This window comes from Perca fluviatilis, chromosome 5 (genome assembly GCF_010015445.1).
Source record: "Perca fluviatilis chromosome 5, GENO_Pfluv_1.0, whole genome shotgun sequence".
In the NCBI taxonomy this organism is placed as follows: Eukaryota; Metazoa; Chordata; class Actinopteri; order Perciformes; family Percidae; genus Perca; species Perca fluviatilis.
Window position 1 is genome coordinate 27,217,075 of NC_053116.1, and position 16,750 is coordinate 27,233,824.

A 16,750-nucleotide genomic window follows, 5' to 3' on the forward strand; every position below is an offset into this window, starting at 1 on the left:
CAGTAACAACTACATGTAAATGACATGAGCTTCCAAGGAAAAACTTAAAATTACCTTGGCAGCAAGGATAAAAACAACAAGCAAGCAAGCAAACAGGTTGCATGCAACTCAGTGACAACCTTGTCATAAGTACACTACCACTATATTTGTGGATGGGGAACAAGCAGTACAAAATGTTCATTGTTGGTCTGGAAAGACAGACTGACATTGTGATATAACAAATCATTGGTCATTTTATGACTAAAGTTTCTTTTTCTGTAACCTGCGCATTAGGCAGACATGTTTATTTTTTTTTTACATTTTAAAAAAATATGTAAAAAATATTTTTGCCATTACACAATCTATTTCGTAAAATATCACAGAACATTTATTAGGGATGCACGATGATATCGGCACGACATCGGTATCGGCCGATAAAAGCTTAAAATGGCCATCATCGGCAGAAAAATCTGCCGATGAGTTGATGAAGGGATATATGTAGACCTTACATTCAGCTGACACACCATATGGCTTCAATTAGTCTGATTAGGTCTGAAAGGCCCAAAAGCCCCACTTATGACTCATTTGAGAGAACATTTTCATACAGGGTTTCAACAAACATATACGTCTCAAAAAAGGGGTCTTTCTAAAATACAATATATCCAAAAGGTACATGATATTACTGTGCACAAAAACGGAGAAAAAAGGGAAAGAAAAAGGAAAAACATTCAGTAGAGGAAAAAATTCCGTATATATAATGCTACCCCAAACCATTAAAAAAAACGTTAAAGAACATTACCCCACACACCCACTGGGGATCAATAAACAGTATACATTACATACATTACATACACATGTTTGTCGTTCAACAGCAATTTACTGGTGAAATAAGTTATTGTTATAAGTTATAGTTATTACATTATTATTAAATCTTTTATTTTGACCATATGGCCTTCGCAATAAACAAGCAGTTCTTTAATGTCGCCGACTGTTTAGTCCCCTTCTTTTTTTTTACTTTATTAAAAAGTATCAGTTCAGGCACAGTTTAGGCAACCAGCACTGTTTTAAAAGTATCGATTTAGCACCGGTATTGGAAAAAACTCAAACAATACCCAACCCTAGTCTGCAGGTTCCACACAACAGATATCCATCAGGGGACAAAACAACTTGAAAGTGTGAAGATGCATTTAAATGTCACAGATAAATCATATATCTTGACCCAATCTGGACAAAAGAATGTTTTAATGTTCAAAAACACACAAGTAGATGAGCAGAGAAAACCAAAAAGATGCCTACACAGACACTGCATCTAGGGATGCACCGATCTGACTTTTTCAGTCCCGATACCTGGGCTATGGGCATCGGCCGATACAGAGTACCGTTCACTGAGTGTTTCATTAATAAGCTGTACGTTCCACTGTGTGGAAGTGATTGGGATCATTTATGTGTAAGGCAACATCCGATTTGACTTAAATATTGCTTTCCTAACTTTGTAAAACAAAATATAATAAATACATAGATATACATTAACTGAATTGTTATTTAAATAATAAATTGTGCAACGGTAACTTGGTTAAAAAAAAAAAAATCTTCAAAATGAACAGGAATTACTAAATTATTATTCTAAATGTAGCAACAAATTGGTATATTAATTATATAAAATTCTAGTATATAATGTATATGGAATTGAATTAGATGGGCCTATTTGAGTCAGTATCAGCCTGATATCCCATATAAATATTTGATCGGTGCATCCCTAACTGTATCCACCTCGTTTTGAGACACACACACACACACACACACACACACACACACACACACACACACACACACACACACACACACACACACACACACACACACACACACACACACACACACACACACACACACACACACACACACACACACACACACACGAGAAAGGTAAGATGTTACACAAGAACACACACAAGCAGGGAGTAAGATATTGTACTACACAAAATGAGGCGATGGCCTGCAGGACAAGGGGACATCATTAATGCAGGACACAGAGGAGCCCTGAAGTGAGGAAATGCCACACGCACAGCGACATGTTTTCCCACACTGGATGACAAACCCTGACAAGGTCATTTTCAAATTGTCACTATGTATCTGTGTTAGGGCTGGGCGATAGGGAGAAAATCAGATATCACGATATTCTTGACCAAATACCTCGATATCGATATTGCGGCGATATTCTAGGGTTGACAATTGGTGCTTTCACAAAATATTAGATTTTTTATAAATAATCATCAGTAATGTGGACATAATGTCTACGTGGGGAAAAGGCAAATAATAGAACAGCTAGAACAGTCTGGTAAGTTGAGAAAAGTACATTTACACTTTACTGTAATTCCGCCTTTAAAACCAGTAAAAGACAACACTTCTGTCATATCACGATATCCAAAATCTAAGATGATATCTAGTCTCATATCACAATAGATATATCTATATATTGCCCAGCCCTAATCTGCTCTGTAGAGACACACTCCACTTCTCACGTGACATTTTCACAAAACACATGATGTCTGCAGGAGTGCGTGTGCAATCCTGAGTGTAACGTCTTATCTCTCAGCATTCATACCAGTCATGTTTGAAGCAGTGTGACCTCTGGAGTGCGAATGTGTTACCTCCTTTAGTTCAGCTTGTTTGGACTGGTAGATACAATGGACCCAGCTAAAAGCAGTTAAAATGTGAGCCTGTGACGCAGCTAATTAAGCGTGAACATATTCTGTACCAACGACAAGACAACCCCAAAACACAAGGGTTTCATGAGCATGAAGACACAGGCGTTAGTATTGAAATCATCGGCTTTGTGTGTTCTTCCTGCATGTCACTGAAAATATGATGATACAGGCAGAGTCCTTGGCAGCGCCCGGGTTTGAATCAGACCTGCGGCCCTTTGCTGCATGTTACCCCTCCTCTCTCTCCCCCTTTCATCTCTATAGGCACTATCTAATAAAATGAAAAAAGCCCAAAAAAAAGACAGGTCCATAAAGCTTAAGTTGCTAGAATCAGATTGGTTTCGTTTCACCCACGCTGCCAAAACCTCTGTCTATCCCTGGCAGGATGACAGGATACAAAAACACCGGCCAATAAACACACTACTTGTGTGTTTTGTTTACAAGATCCCTTGTAACAGGTCAGTGTGATTAAATCTAATGCAAATATGTAATCAAGTTATCATTTTCAACCTGCTTTCAGGCCAAAGCAAATAAATTGTAGATATGATTGTGGCCTTATGTTTCTAACCACTTTCCCTTAACCTTTCTCATCTACAAATTCAGTTACTGCTTTTCTACATTTCTTTTAATGCTTTTAGAGAGGAGCAAACATGTGCCAGGAGTAAAGTTATTTTGTGGATACACATTTCTCTACCCTGAATGACAAAGTAAAGGCATATTACTGAATATATACAGTATGTGATCACTGGAAAATAAAGAACTAAACTTTTATACTGAATGTACGCAACACTAAAGACAATCTTTCTATGATGACATCTCTAGTTCATATGGGAAACAAGCTAATTAACTGATGGGTTTTTTTTCTCAATAGAAAATGTATTTTCTGAAATAATGAAACAAAGTTCTTTGAAGACCAAAACATATTTAATGTGTGTGTTGATTTTAAAAGTCACTGAAGGTTGGGTCTGATACAATGGGCAACACTGATGTGCAAATTGTTCTCTTGTTGCACTCTACTGCACACTCAGTGACCAGAAAAACACAAACGCCTAATCATTGTAATTCAATACAATAAGTAGCCCTGCATTAACGACTACCTCACTTTAAAGAGAAACTCAACAACCCCTTTGACCAGCAGAGGTGTAACCTCTCACCTTGCTGCAGTGATGTACAGGTGTACTCCAGGACCCTGTGACATCACTGTTGGGTGTAGTTACAGGTGAAACAAAGTACTTAACCCCACCCAGAGTGATGCTGGCTGTGGTCTGAGGACTTTCAGAGAGGGCAATGAAACATTGCTTCTCAACCTGGTGTAAAAATGCTCTTTAAAAGTTCAGTTTTTGTTGAGAATACAGCTTTAAATCGTTGATTCAATACTTTATAGTTAGTGACGGTGTTGCATTATTCAGTAGAAAGTTGTTTAGAATATTTGACCACCTTATTTACAAATATGGACGAGTAAAACGTTTAGAAACACCTTAGAGAATGATGTAATCCAATACAGTACCACTACACACTTGTTGAACGAGCAACACAAATTAGTTTCTCAAAGATGATATACAGATTTACAGAACTTGTTGTCTTGGACTGCATTATAATATACTAGGGCCTGTCTGTTTCTGCTAAGTGTGTCATTGGGAATTCTTGTCCTACGCATTTGAACAATTATCGACGGAACAAAAAAAATAAAAAACTACATGTGTCCAGGAAAGCATGGCACATTTTTCTCTCTTCTGTTAAAAATGTCATGATAAAAGGGTTGGTTTTTCTTTTCCCCCTGAAAAAACACCACAACACAAAACACCTGCAAAAGAAAACTACGTACAATACAAACTGAAAAAGGACCTTTGTAGTGACATCTGTGGAAAACACAATGAGCATCATATTTACGCTACATCTTTGTTGTTGTATTAACACAATTTCTCTTCAGAATGTCTTACAACATTACCACTACAAAGAAGGTCTACTTGTAGTACACAACATTTTTGCCAACAAAGCAACGTCGAACCACTTTGTTAACCACATCAGAAAAGGAAGGTACTCTATACAACGGGATGTTATATATACACACACACAGTACAAAACAGTACAACAAAGTTGACAACTTATACAAATTAACACCCCATACTCGACAACGAAGCTTTATGAGACGGTGGTATACAGTAGACTGCAGGGTTAACAGTGGCAGGCGGACAGCAGTAAAGATAAACATCAGCGGACACACCCAGAACCTAATCAATGTGCAGTGCTCTGTGACGGTTGACGACATTCAATTACTCATGTGTAAACACTAGACGGGTACGACGAAGCGTGAGAAAACGAGAGAGAGAGAGAGAGAGAGAGAGAGAGAGAGAGAGAGAGAGAGAGAGAGAGAGAGAGAGAGAGAGAGAGAGAGAGAGAGAGAGAGAGAGAGAGAGAGAGAGAGAGAGAGAGAGAGAGAGAACAGATTCACGCAAAACCCAAAACACACTGCAGTGGTGCTTCTTAATACTGTGTTTTAAAATCATGACATACGCAAATACACTTATTACCAAAACATCAACGACAGACACACAAATTAGTAAGTCTACCAGTTGGCCTCAACATGCATGACAAACAATAACGCAGACACTGAGACACATTGGCAGTGAGGTGTGCAATGTTGTCCCTAGTGTGAATTACACTTAAGGGACATGACGTTAAACATATGCATATACACAGACATGCTGATACACACACACACACACACACACACACACACACACACCACACACAACACACACACACACACCACACACACACAACACCACACACACACACACACACACACACACACACACACACACACACACACACACACACACACACACACACACACACACACACACACACACACACACACACACACCCCCCTTACCTGACACTCTCCTGTTGAATCTGCTGGGTGGTGGAGCTGTGGAAGGAGAGAAAAGAGAGAGGTGAAATTAACATTGTTTTTACATAATGACATTTAATACGATTTTGTGATTGCTTTGAAATCCTCATCACCATTATCTGCTCTGAACAGACTGTGTTCATAACAATAACTGAAGCAAAAGAAGATTTAGAAAAGGAAAAAGGGACAAAAGACAGACATTGAGTGAGAGTGACAGCCAGCATCGAAAAGAGAAATATACATACAGTCGCACAGATAAAGGCAACAAGAGGTGAAGAGATAGAAAGTAGGACAAGCATAAAGATACAGATGTGGAAAAAAACCAGAGACAGAGCGTAACTAGGAAAAACACACACACACACACACATTACCTCTAACAAACTAAGCAGCAATAATCACACAATAGCCTGAAGCCAGACAGATATTAGTGGATTAACAAATAACTTAATAAGAGCCCTCATACCTACGTGTTTAGAAGTAAAATATTTATGAGGAATCATGTATTAGAAGAGAGAAAGGATGAAAAGGTTATGGCAGTTATGTTATTATCAAATCTGTTACACTGTGGCTTCATTACACCATGTTCTAACAGCTCCCATTACATATTATCAATTATCAAGTCTGTCTGAACCAGCAACACATTTCATTCCCCAAATATTGAGGTGCCCTATCTTTAATTGTGATGCCAGTGTCATGTAATCTGAGAGGTTTGTTTATGTTTTGACTTGACAAGCAGACTTGTCTGTGCCAGTGTAGCCAGCCTCAAGCTGGATACACAGATGCTGTTGGGACACTGTTAACGTTCCTGAGCCACCAGGATGGCACATCTGATGTTTCCTCTGACCCCCCTGTAGATCTCTGTATTATAATTTTGCTGCTGCTCTTTCAGACCTTGCAGCTAAGCATCACTAAAGTGCCAATAATATGACGTTAAATTAAACCCTTGAGTGTGATATCGCAATTATACAACACCAGTTACCAACAAAGTTTTAAAAAGGTAAAAAAAAAAAAAAAAGATTACATTATATATATATATCTTTTTTTTCTTTATTCTATAGGTTAGTGGGTAGTTAGTCATATGCTGTATAAAAGTCTAGTTCCAGCCATCCATTTTCTGCTGCTTATCTAGGCTAATCCCTTATCTGGTATTGGGTCCACATAGCAGCAGACTCTTTGGTTTTTTTCAGGCTTGGCGCAACTGAACCTAGGGCTAAGACACCTGCCTCTTTGGCAGGGACTTGGAGGAAATTGGGTGAGGCAAGTCTTGCCCATCTTAGCCAGTTAACAAGGGTAGTTTGCTAGTAAAATACTGAGGGTGGTAGGTTTATAAAAGCATGCACTATAAATGTTTTAATCTCAATTAAAATTAATAGAACACAACAGCTTTACGTCTATATCAGCAACCATTTCACCTATCAGCATTTTATTTTAATGGTTTATTCTCATTCTGTAATACAAAATATAAAACACTCATTAATTTTGCCAGATGATGATACAGAGCCCAGATTTAACCAATGTTTGTAACAACATCAAACCAAACAAGAAAAACAGGATGATTCCAGGAAATGTCTTAACACCAGCTGTAATCAAGTTTAATTTCTGGTCATGATTTCAGTGCTGTGCACTTAACATGAGACTGTATTCATCAGAGTAGCAGCAGCCTGGAAGGACACTGCTGGATATGAATATGTGTAATATGTGACAATAAAGTGGTAAGTCAAGAGAGAGCCACAACTGTTAGTATGAGGGAGAAATGAAATGTATTTGTGTGTCTGTCTTACTGTCACAGTCACCACTGTGTATGTCTGAATTTTGTGTGTATGGCCTTGGGCAGTATTTGAGTGTCTATAGAAGCATCCTGACCTGGTGAATGTGTGTACAGGGTGTTAATTTACGCACAAAGAGACTAAGGTCAGGGTCCTAAACACTTGCTTTTTAACGCTGGGCTGTCACTATCTAGCATGGACATAGCTAACCACACACACACACACACACACACCTCCGAGCCCATTAGCTCTAGACTGTGAAGATGGGAGCCTAGGGTAAACTCACACATACACACCACTTTCCCCTAGTCACCGGGGGAGATGACAGTTTAACGCTCTACTCTCCGTGGAGATCACTCTTAGTATCACTCAACACAGATCAAGCAACAGGATGTCTCTGCTAGGGCTACACAGACATTTGCGGCATCTGCAAGGGAAACTTCTATTGCTCTTTTAAAAGGGATTTCCTAAAAACAAGTATGTGGTTGTGAAGAATTATACACAGAAAAAATGCATTAAGAGTGATTTCGGCATTTCAACTCCATTTGTATACAAGTGTTAACTCTTACGTACATACCACACATTCAGACTCATTTGGCATCTGCTTTACCTGAACTCTCATTCTGCCTACCCACATATTAGCCTTGTTGAAACACAGGGTCAGAATCTACAACATGGTAACTGCAAAAGGAGTTATAACCTGAAATGTACTGTAATGATTTCCTTGCAGGCCACAGTACATTCAGACCATTTACCAATCCAAACAAAGCGAAACCATGGCTCTATTAAATAAGCTCTTAAATGGCACCCTGTTAGACCGACTCTACACAAAGCAGAGGCATATAATCTCTCGGCTTCTCAGAAAACTGGATGCGTAATTTTAATGAAAGTTAGTGGAAACAGGAAGAGGAACCATTCTAATTCTCTCAGCACTGGGTGCAGGAAGTGCACAATTAATTACAATTGAAGAATAATACAAAAAACAATATTTGGGACAAACACAAACATCTTACAAGAACAGTTCAAATTATTCTATTTCTATTTAAATTATTCTAAATTTATGTTTAAACACCACCAGTTGTTTGTCAACATGTTTTTGTATTTAATGGTCATATTTGTGTATCGTTAGATTGTGGAATCAGATGCCCAATAGGCATTGATTAGGTGCTGGATCAGGAGGATACAGTATGTTAAACTTACATTGTGTAATTTTTTGAGTTGATTCTTAGAAAAAAAACCTTTGTTCTTTCACAAATATGTACTCATTCATGTGTAATTACTTCCACCAACTAATCAAAGTATTCTCCTAAGCATAGAATCTGCCATTTAGAATCATTCAGAATACAGACGAGCGACTCGCTCGAATTATGGCAGCCATGCAGCGCCTCCATCTTTAAAATACATTAGCCAACGAGGGACAGACCTCCGCAGTTCGCCGTCTTACACCTATTGGCACAGTGACGAATGCCAGGGGGAGATTACTTGCCAGGGAAGTTAAAAAGATAATTAAAACGACAACACAACAGGCAAAGCAACAAGACCAAAGTTAATGTTGGAGTGGCTAGAACAGCTGCGTGTAAACGATGGAGAGCGCTAATTTCGGCTTCGGCCACCGTAGGAGGAAGGGCTAGAAAGTAATATTCAGTTGGTTGTCGTATACAATTTCACCGCTAGATGGGAGAAATTCTTACACAATGTAGCTTTAAGGATTACAACTCAATGCAAGCCATACTATTTTACAGATACAGAATGTATACATATAGGGGTGTGCCACTACATAATATTGTTTGCGATATTACCGGTATAATTTCTAATATCATACAAAAAAATGAATGTCATGATAATCGTGATATTCTGACTTGTGACGTAATAACATACCGTTATGCACAGTAACAACAAACCTGGCTGGAAGTGAAATGGCTACCGGCTCCAAGGTGGAGGACCAGTTAGTTCAAAGAAGGGGAGCGACTTCAGTAGTGTGGAAGTGGTTGAGTCAATTCTTTGACCTACGAGTCTTTTCTCCCACACTGTGGCAGAACAGGAAGAAATCCCTCTGGCTATTACAATCCCAATGTGACTGTTGTTAAAGCTTTAGTGCGTAACTTTTTGATATTAATGAACGTCCGTTACATTCAAGCCATTGCCAAATGAGTTGCCACAAAGCTAATTAAGACTATCAGCTCCACACAACTCTCTCTGTATTTCTCAGTATGGCTATGCTCAGAAGATTGTGGCGCCCAGTGACTTTCGAGCGCAAAAACTCAAGTGAAGATAAGTACCTCTTCTGAAGAGTCCGTCATGTTTTTTTTTAATCCTCTGTGTTCTCCTTGTCCCACCTCCCGGTGCGCAGTCACGGAAGGCTTGTATCATGTGGACGCACCGACAGTTTTGTTATTACTTAGAATTCCTCATGGGGGCGGCAGAAACTACGCACTATGGCTTTTAGTGTCAAAATATTATGGTCTGTTTATTGCTAAGGCAGTAAAATACATAGTTGACTTGAATAACATTACATACACATAACACGTTTATATTCCATCAGCGTGATTCTTCTCGTGCATATAGGGCATCACAGATTCTTCTTTCCATTCATGTGTCCATTTACAAAAAGGAATACAGTAAAAGTAGTAGTAATACATTCCCCTGAGTACAACACTATTCTCGGGTCCTCTCTGTCATTTATTGTGTTCCTCGCCCCCTCAGCTGTCTCAAAGGAACAGACTTTCCTCCCCCATATTGCTCCTAAAGCTTATTGACTCCTCTTCCTCACTCTTCTCTTTTGCATCAGAGTGTGGTTTATACTTTATCTCATAAGCTCAAGACATAGATCGGTCTTTTGGAGTTGGTTATTTGGAGATTGTAACAAGAGGACAGATACATAGCAGCCTCTGGTGTACTGCCTGATACATTTTGTTTATTTCAATGGCTTTACCAGTTTATGACAAAGATTAAAGTCAACATCCAAATAGCAGTAGTTAACAGAGACTAGCCTCATGTTCACTGCTGTTCCACACTTATTGTTTACTTGTGTAAGGATGTAACCAATAGAGAATGTAATATAAATGAACAGTAATATCAAAGCAGTGACTAGTGCAAAAGTTACAGAAACACCTCTACTTTTATTTCTAATGACCAAAAAATAAATTTATATCTTTGAATGAAGACTGAATTGAGACTTCTTCCCAAATAGCAATCAAATCAGCTATTTTTATATAGCTTTCCTCCCATGTGTCATATTGGGCTCTATGTCCATGCCAGCCCAGCCAAGCTGGGCGATGGCACAAATATTAATTACCAGACTAATAAATTTAAATGACATTATATTTACATGTTTTCATGGCAAGGCAAATGAGATTCAGCCAGAGCCTTCGCTACCAGATTATAGCTCTGGACCGGACCCTGACCTTTGACCTCACCGTCGCCAACACATGTGAAAAGAGAAATAAAAGTATGGACTGAATAAAATACAAAAGTGGCATGCTAGTTTTAACCCCACACTATATGCTTTGTGTTTGACAAAAAAACAATCAGATAAATATGGATACAACTATTTGTCCATGGGAAAATGAATTAATCATGTGTCCTAAAACATATACAGCAACATCCTTTAACATCACTGAACCTTCCAGTCATTAGTCATCAGTTATCTATTCCCTTGTGACTATTCCCCATGACTCTGAATCAAACTCAAACCTCCCTTCCTCTTCCACTGCGAAACTATTTACAGTATGCAAACTTTCACATGGACCAATTAAAACAGTTTGTTCCACAATCAGTCTGTGAATATTTCATCTACCTCTTCTCCTGACCATAAGCTATTCATTTTAACATATTTCATGCTTCTTCTGCATTGTGCAAATTCTCTCTCTTTCTCTCCTCATGATTTCTGTAAATGATCATTTCAGCGACCGGATGTTATTACCCTCTAATTCCTCTCCTTTTTTTGTTTCCTTCGACACAATCCCCCTCCAAAACGTGATTGTCTGCAACAAAACATCCTACCAGGAGGACACATTCCAACTGCTTAAAATGATTTGTTATGATCCCAGTCAAACTCATGAACAGGGTCAGATCACTGCAGGTACCGTAGCAGAGAGCCACAAAGACCAACAAAAATGCATACACGCACAGAATTAAAAGCACCACTGATTTTCTTGTGTGGTGTGTGAAAAGCTGTAATCACTACTGCCATGTGCTATACTTTGTTCTAGTCAATATTTTGCTCAGTACATTTTTATATTGATAGTGTTTGTTGTTTTGCTCTTCTTTAATAGTCTTTATATTGTTATGTTCCCTACATTACAGTTGAAGTATACAGTAGTTGAGGGGCTATTCTTGCTTTGGTTCCAAACTTACCTGTTTAGACTTAAGGTTCAGGTTATTTAACAGGTTGTTGCTCTGAAACTCTACCTAAACAAATTATGTAATTGTGTTCAGTCCCAGTGTTTCAACGATATCCCCTTCACCCTCCCTCCTCCCCCTTCTCGGCCGCCATCCAGCCCCTTCTCCACTACCCAGCTTGTAACAAGTGGCAGATCATCCCCCTTCACGTTCTCTTTCTACACACCCACTCACTGCCATAACAGCATTAACAGATGGAAAGAAGAGAGATAGAGGGGGAGAGAAAAAGAGAGACAGAAGGACAGAGGGAGAAACAGAGGGGGAGAAACAAAAAGACAGACCAGAGTCGGATCTATTGTGATGCGAAAAATGACATGGTCATACTCAGATTCTAACTTCCTGACCTCGAATTTTGTGGGCGGGGCTAAGTTCGGCTGGCATCCAGGCTAACTGTATATGCCTGTGGATATGGAAAAAAATGAGAAAGATTGGCAAAAGGAAAACTAGCTAGAGATCTGTTATGTATACAGGAATAGTCGGGTAAACCCTATAGCATGTAATAACAATACAATAAAAAGAAACAAACAAACGACGAGAGAGAAAAATCACTGAGGCAGAGAGAAAGAGACAGAAATAGAGAAAGATAAAGCCCCTGAGTCAATAAGTGAATAAGGAAAAAAGGGAGCAATTCATCCATCCTTGACTGGTGTTTTCCATTGATTTCTCTTAAAGCCATTCTCAGTGTGTGAGCGTCTGTCTGCTCAGCCCGTCAATAGTCTCCCCTCAGCCAGTTAGCTGAGGGGGAGGGAAAAGCATGAATCTCACCACTATGCCTCTGACACTTCAAATTTCAATATTTTGCTTCAACAAAATGGCTACTGAGTGGTTAGACTGATAAGATGATGAGACGGAGAGGAACAGACGACGAAAAACACATGATAAAAAGACAGATCTGGCAACAAATTTAGTAAGGATTAAAAGAATCGTAACGTAAACTGCGGAAGCAACGGCTGGCTTTAAAGTGGGTGAGTTAAAGGCAAATAGGAGACAGGGCTGTTGTTTGTCCGCCCACCTGTTGCTGCTCACACCTCCTGGTTTCCTTCTTACCACTCTACTTCTTGGAATAGAAACAGTAAAACGCAGGAAAATATTTGGCTTTTAAAAAGGAAAAGTCTGTCCACTTTGGCAGATGGTGAACTGCCACTTGGAGCCTTTAATCTATTGGACAGAATGCATTTGGCAGAATAAAATAATGACAGGGGTTGGACAGCCCCCCTGGAACAGTGCTCAGCCTTTCAGACAATTTTTTTCAGTGGCCACTTGCGATAGGCCGAGCGGGACCTCGCGGGCGGGGCCAGTGGGAGAAATATTACTGCACATATTCAGTGGGCCACATATCACGGGAAGTAAACCCGGAAGCTTAAAGCTGACAAGTTCCCATTTATGTGTATTATGTGTGTTAAATAATGAAATGATTATTCAACAGGTTGACAACATATTCAACAGAATTCTTCACCATTTTAGTCATTTATAAAAAGAAAACTTTGATTGTCTCCATTTAATATTATTTAAATGAATTAATACTTTGGGAGTTTTCGGCTGCTGTTGAGATGAAGTGTGCCATTTACAGATATTCCCTTGTTCTCTTAACATAAGTATTTTTGCATGTCATTTGTAGCAAAATGACTAAATAAAATTAACATTAAGACACTTATCACTTTACCTTTCTCCACTTATTCCCCTTTCCCTCCCCTACAGGATCTTCCAATTTCCCCCCACTTTTCTGTTCTCTCTCTCTCTCTCTCTCTCTCTCTCTCTCTCTCTCTCTCTCTCTCTCTCTCTCTCTCTCTCTCTCACACACACACTCACACAGCAGGGTCAGAAGTGGAGCAGGGAGCTTCCCCCAAATGTTGCCTCTCCTCCAGAGCTAGCAGCCTCAAACGTCACTGTCAGCCTATGCTGGCACACACTCACACGCATATATACATGTGCAACCTCAAACGGACACACACACAGACACAAAATAATTGACGAGTTTGATACCAGACTCAATAGAGCACATTATCAGCTCCAGTCTCCTACTGCACACCCACATATACATAGAAATCCCTCCAGGATAATGCCTTCAAAATGGACAATTGCAACTTGTTCATACAGAAGAGAGGATTGTGTGGCAGTGTTTCCTGTACTGCCATTAAACAGTGGCTGAAAAATAAACATAATAACATACACATAAAATATAATTAATAATTACCAGCACTATGATCAATTCCTCACTTTCTCCCAACTTGGAGCCAATGTTTATCATCATGATCTGTTATCAATAAATCTTTCATCTGTCAAGTGTGCTTCATCTCTCCCCAAGAGCCATGCAGCGAGGAACAAACATAAACCCTGCCCCTGCATGTTCTCCTCCCCAGAGAGGATATATAGTCTGGTTCTCTATATGTCAATGCATACTGAAGTGCTGACCTAAGCAGCAATAACTCCAGGCTCTACAGCTTTCACTACAATATCAAGCTAATGTGTAAATCTAATCACATAATGCCGGCACTACATAAGTTATGTAAATTTGCACACAATTGCTCATGCAGGCCGCGAACTTGCAGTGTATGTACGGAGACGCATAATAAAAAGCAGAGGCACACAAATATACACACAACCGGATTCAAAAACACACACACCAATCTATTTGCTTTCTTTAAAAGGACACTGTTGGGGCCCCTGGCTAGCTCACCTGGTAGAGTGGGCGCCCACATATAGCGGTTTGTATGTACGATGATATGTAAATATCATCCAATGTCCGTAAATAAAAATGTTTCTATTGTTGAAGCTTACAATAAATGCATCATATGGCATAGAAAATCACCATGACGGATCAGACAGTAGATAATAAGCCTGGTGAACTCTTTTGTGTCATTCAAAGTAAAATATGCAGTGCAAAGCAGGTAGCACGTCTGCTGACGTATCATGTCTGCTGGCTGTTGTGCGTCATACCAGAGTCAAATTATGAGTGTCAAACATGTCAATTATTGCCTCTAGCAAATTGGGGCCTTACCAAATGGATTGGGCACACGCTCCATATACTGAATATTATAACTGTATTTTGGAGAACACCAATAGGATCATGTTTTGCGATGGAATTCTCTTGCATTCTATTCTCAGGGAGTCGATGTCTGTTATCAATAAAGCCAGCGGCTATTTGTCTCATATGAGAGTCAGCTGGGAAAATACACAACGTATCATTTGAGTTAAGAAACGCATACATGGTAAAGTGGTTGGCAGTAGAAAAAAGGTTAAAGAGAGCTTCTGACATTATTCATACCATTTCTAATCATAAAACAAGCAGGCAACATTATTGCAACTACCTTTGAGACAGCTGAGAGCAAGGTGATAAGTTCAATGGAGCTCCTTTAAAAAAAAAAAAAAAAAAAAAAAGATTTTTGGATTTAAATCAATCTTCATTTGAATGATCCGATATTGATTCATAACATCCCTTGACCTCTCACCTCAATATATCTGAATGAAATATCACTCAATACTCAATGACTGGAGAGTCTTTAGAGTTACACTTTATTGTGTTGGCTGCTGTAGTGTGTTCATGTTAAATAAAAAAGTACATTAATGCAACTGCTTTGCTTTTAATAATGCAACAGGTTAGAGAGAACATTGTACAATTGTAGAATCTATTTTATAGTCAAGCTAAATTTGTTTTGTAACTGAAATATCCCAATTTGATATTGGATCAGAAATTGAATAAAATCGGAACATTTGAATGGGAATCAAATCGTTTTCAGGAAATCAGTGGCCATACTCCACTAGCCTACTGTGGTTATAATGAGGAGTTGGTTGACAACTTCATCTCAAATGTTGTAAAGTGATCGGCTTTGCATCAGCTGCTGGGTTGTATTGTTAGCTGGAGGACTACATAAGAAGACCCCCATAATCAGAAATCAGGGCTGCGCTGACAAGTGCAGATATAAGAAACCGCTTCTACACCTTTGACCATAAAATACAGTATGTCTTCCATAGAGACAGCTAACAGGATGAACTGGTAGTGTCAAGTAACAGAAAAAAATTATTTATTAGATTATGACTTACACTTCTGCTTTTGTATGAGCACTTAAATTAATAGGAATGGAGATCTCTCACTCCCTTGCACGCACGCACACACACACACACACACACACACACACACACACACACACACACACACACACACACACACACACACACACACACACACACACACACACACAACACACACACACACACACACACACACACACACACACACACACGTTAAATTAGCAAGATAGCTGTACCTACAGTTTCTCAGCTCTGTGATTCATGGTTGAGGGAACTTGTTTGAATGTTGAATTTATTACACAGAAGAAGTAAACAAACAGAGATATGAGGTTAGAAGATGTCACTAACACTGGGGACATCTGCACTTCACATACCCAAATCAAAAAAACACCCACAAAGATGCACACCTGGGGTTCCCTCTGTGACAGTGCAGCTGGGGTCCATTAGATTACTCAAATAATAGCTTGCCTTTGTAATGAAAAACTTTTTGTCAATTTCACCCTCTGTTTTGGCTTTTCCATCATGCTGCCTTTCCCTGTCAAACAACGCTTTTCTTACACAAAAACACATTTTCCTCTTAAGCCTTCACTTTGTTTGCTCTTGCAGCTGCTCCCTGTCTTTTCCTCTTCATTTGCCCCTGTTCCTCCTATTCTTATGTTTGCACTCTTGTTTGTTGCAACCATTGTGCATCTTTCTGTTCTCTGGTTGAGCCCGTCTCATTCTTTCTCTTCATCCGTGCCAAGAAAGTAGTTACTCCTTTACTACACGCTCTGCACCATTGTGTTCATTTCCAAAAATGCAATTCCCTTTTCACCCTTTACCTTTCTCGTTATCTAACTATCCTTTTCCCTCCCACAAAAATTGTCTATTGCTCTCTCTCTTACCCTGTCACCCTTCCCCATATCTGACTCTCTCCCTTTCCCAGTATCTCACCCTCTCTTTCCACTCCCTCTCCC

General features: G+C 39.3%; 1 protein-coding gene across 4 annotated transcripts in view; it reads right to left on the reverse strand.

The window, feature by feature from the left end:
• The window catches only part of prkar2aa (protein kinase, cAMP-dependent, regulatory, type II, alpha A), a 48,424-nt gene that overhangs the window by 15,104 nt on the left and 16,570 nt on the right, over window positions 1–16,750 (reverse strand). For all 4 annotated transcript variants that reach the window (XM_039800416.1, XM_039800414.1, XM_039800415.1 and 1 more), the window contains exon 3: window positions 5,581–5,616. In XM_039800416.1, the coding sequence (XP_039656350.1) occupies window positions 5,581–5,616 (36 nt within the window). The remainder of the gene's footprint in view (window positions 1–5,580; window positions 5,617–16,750) is intronic.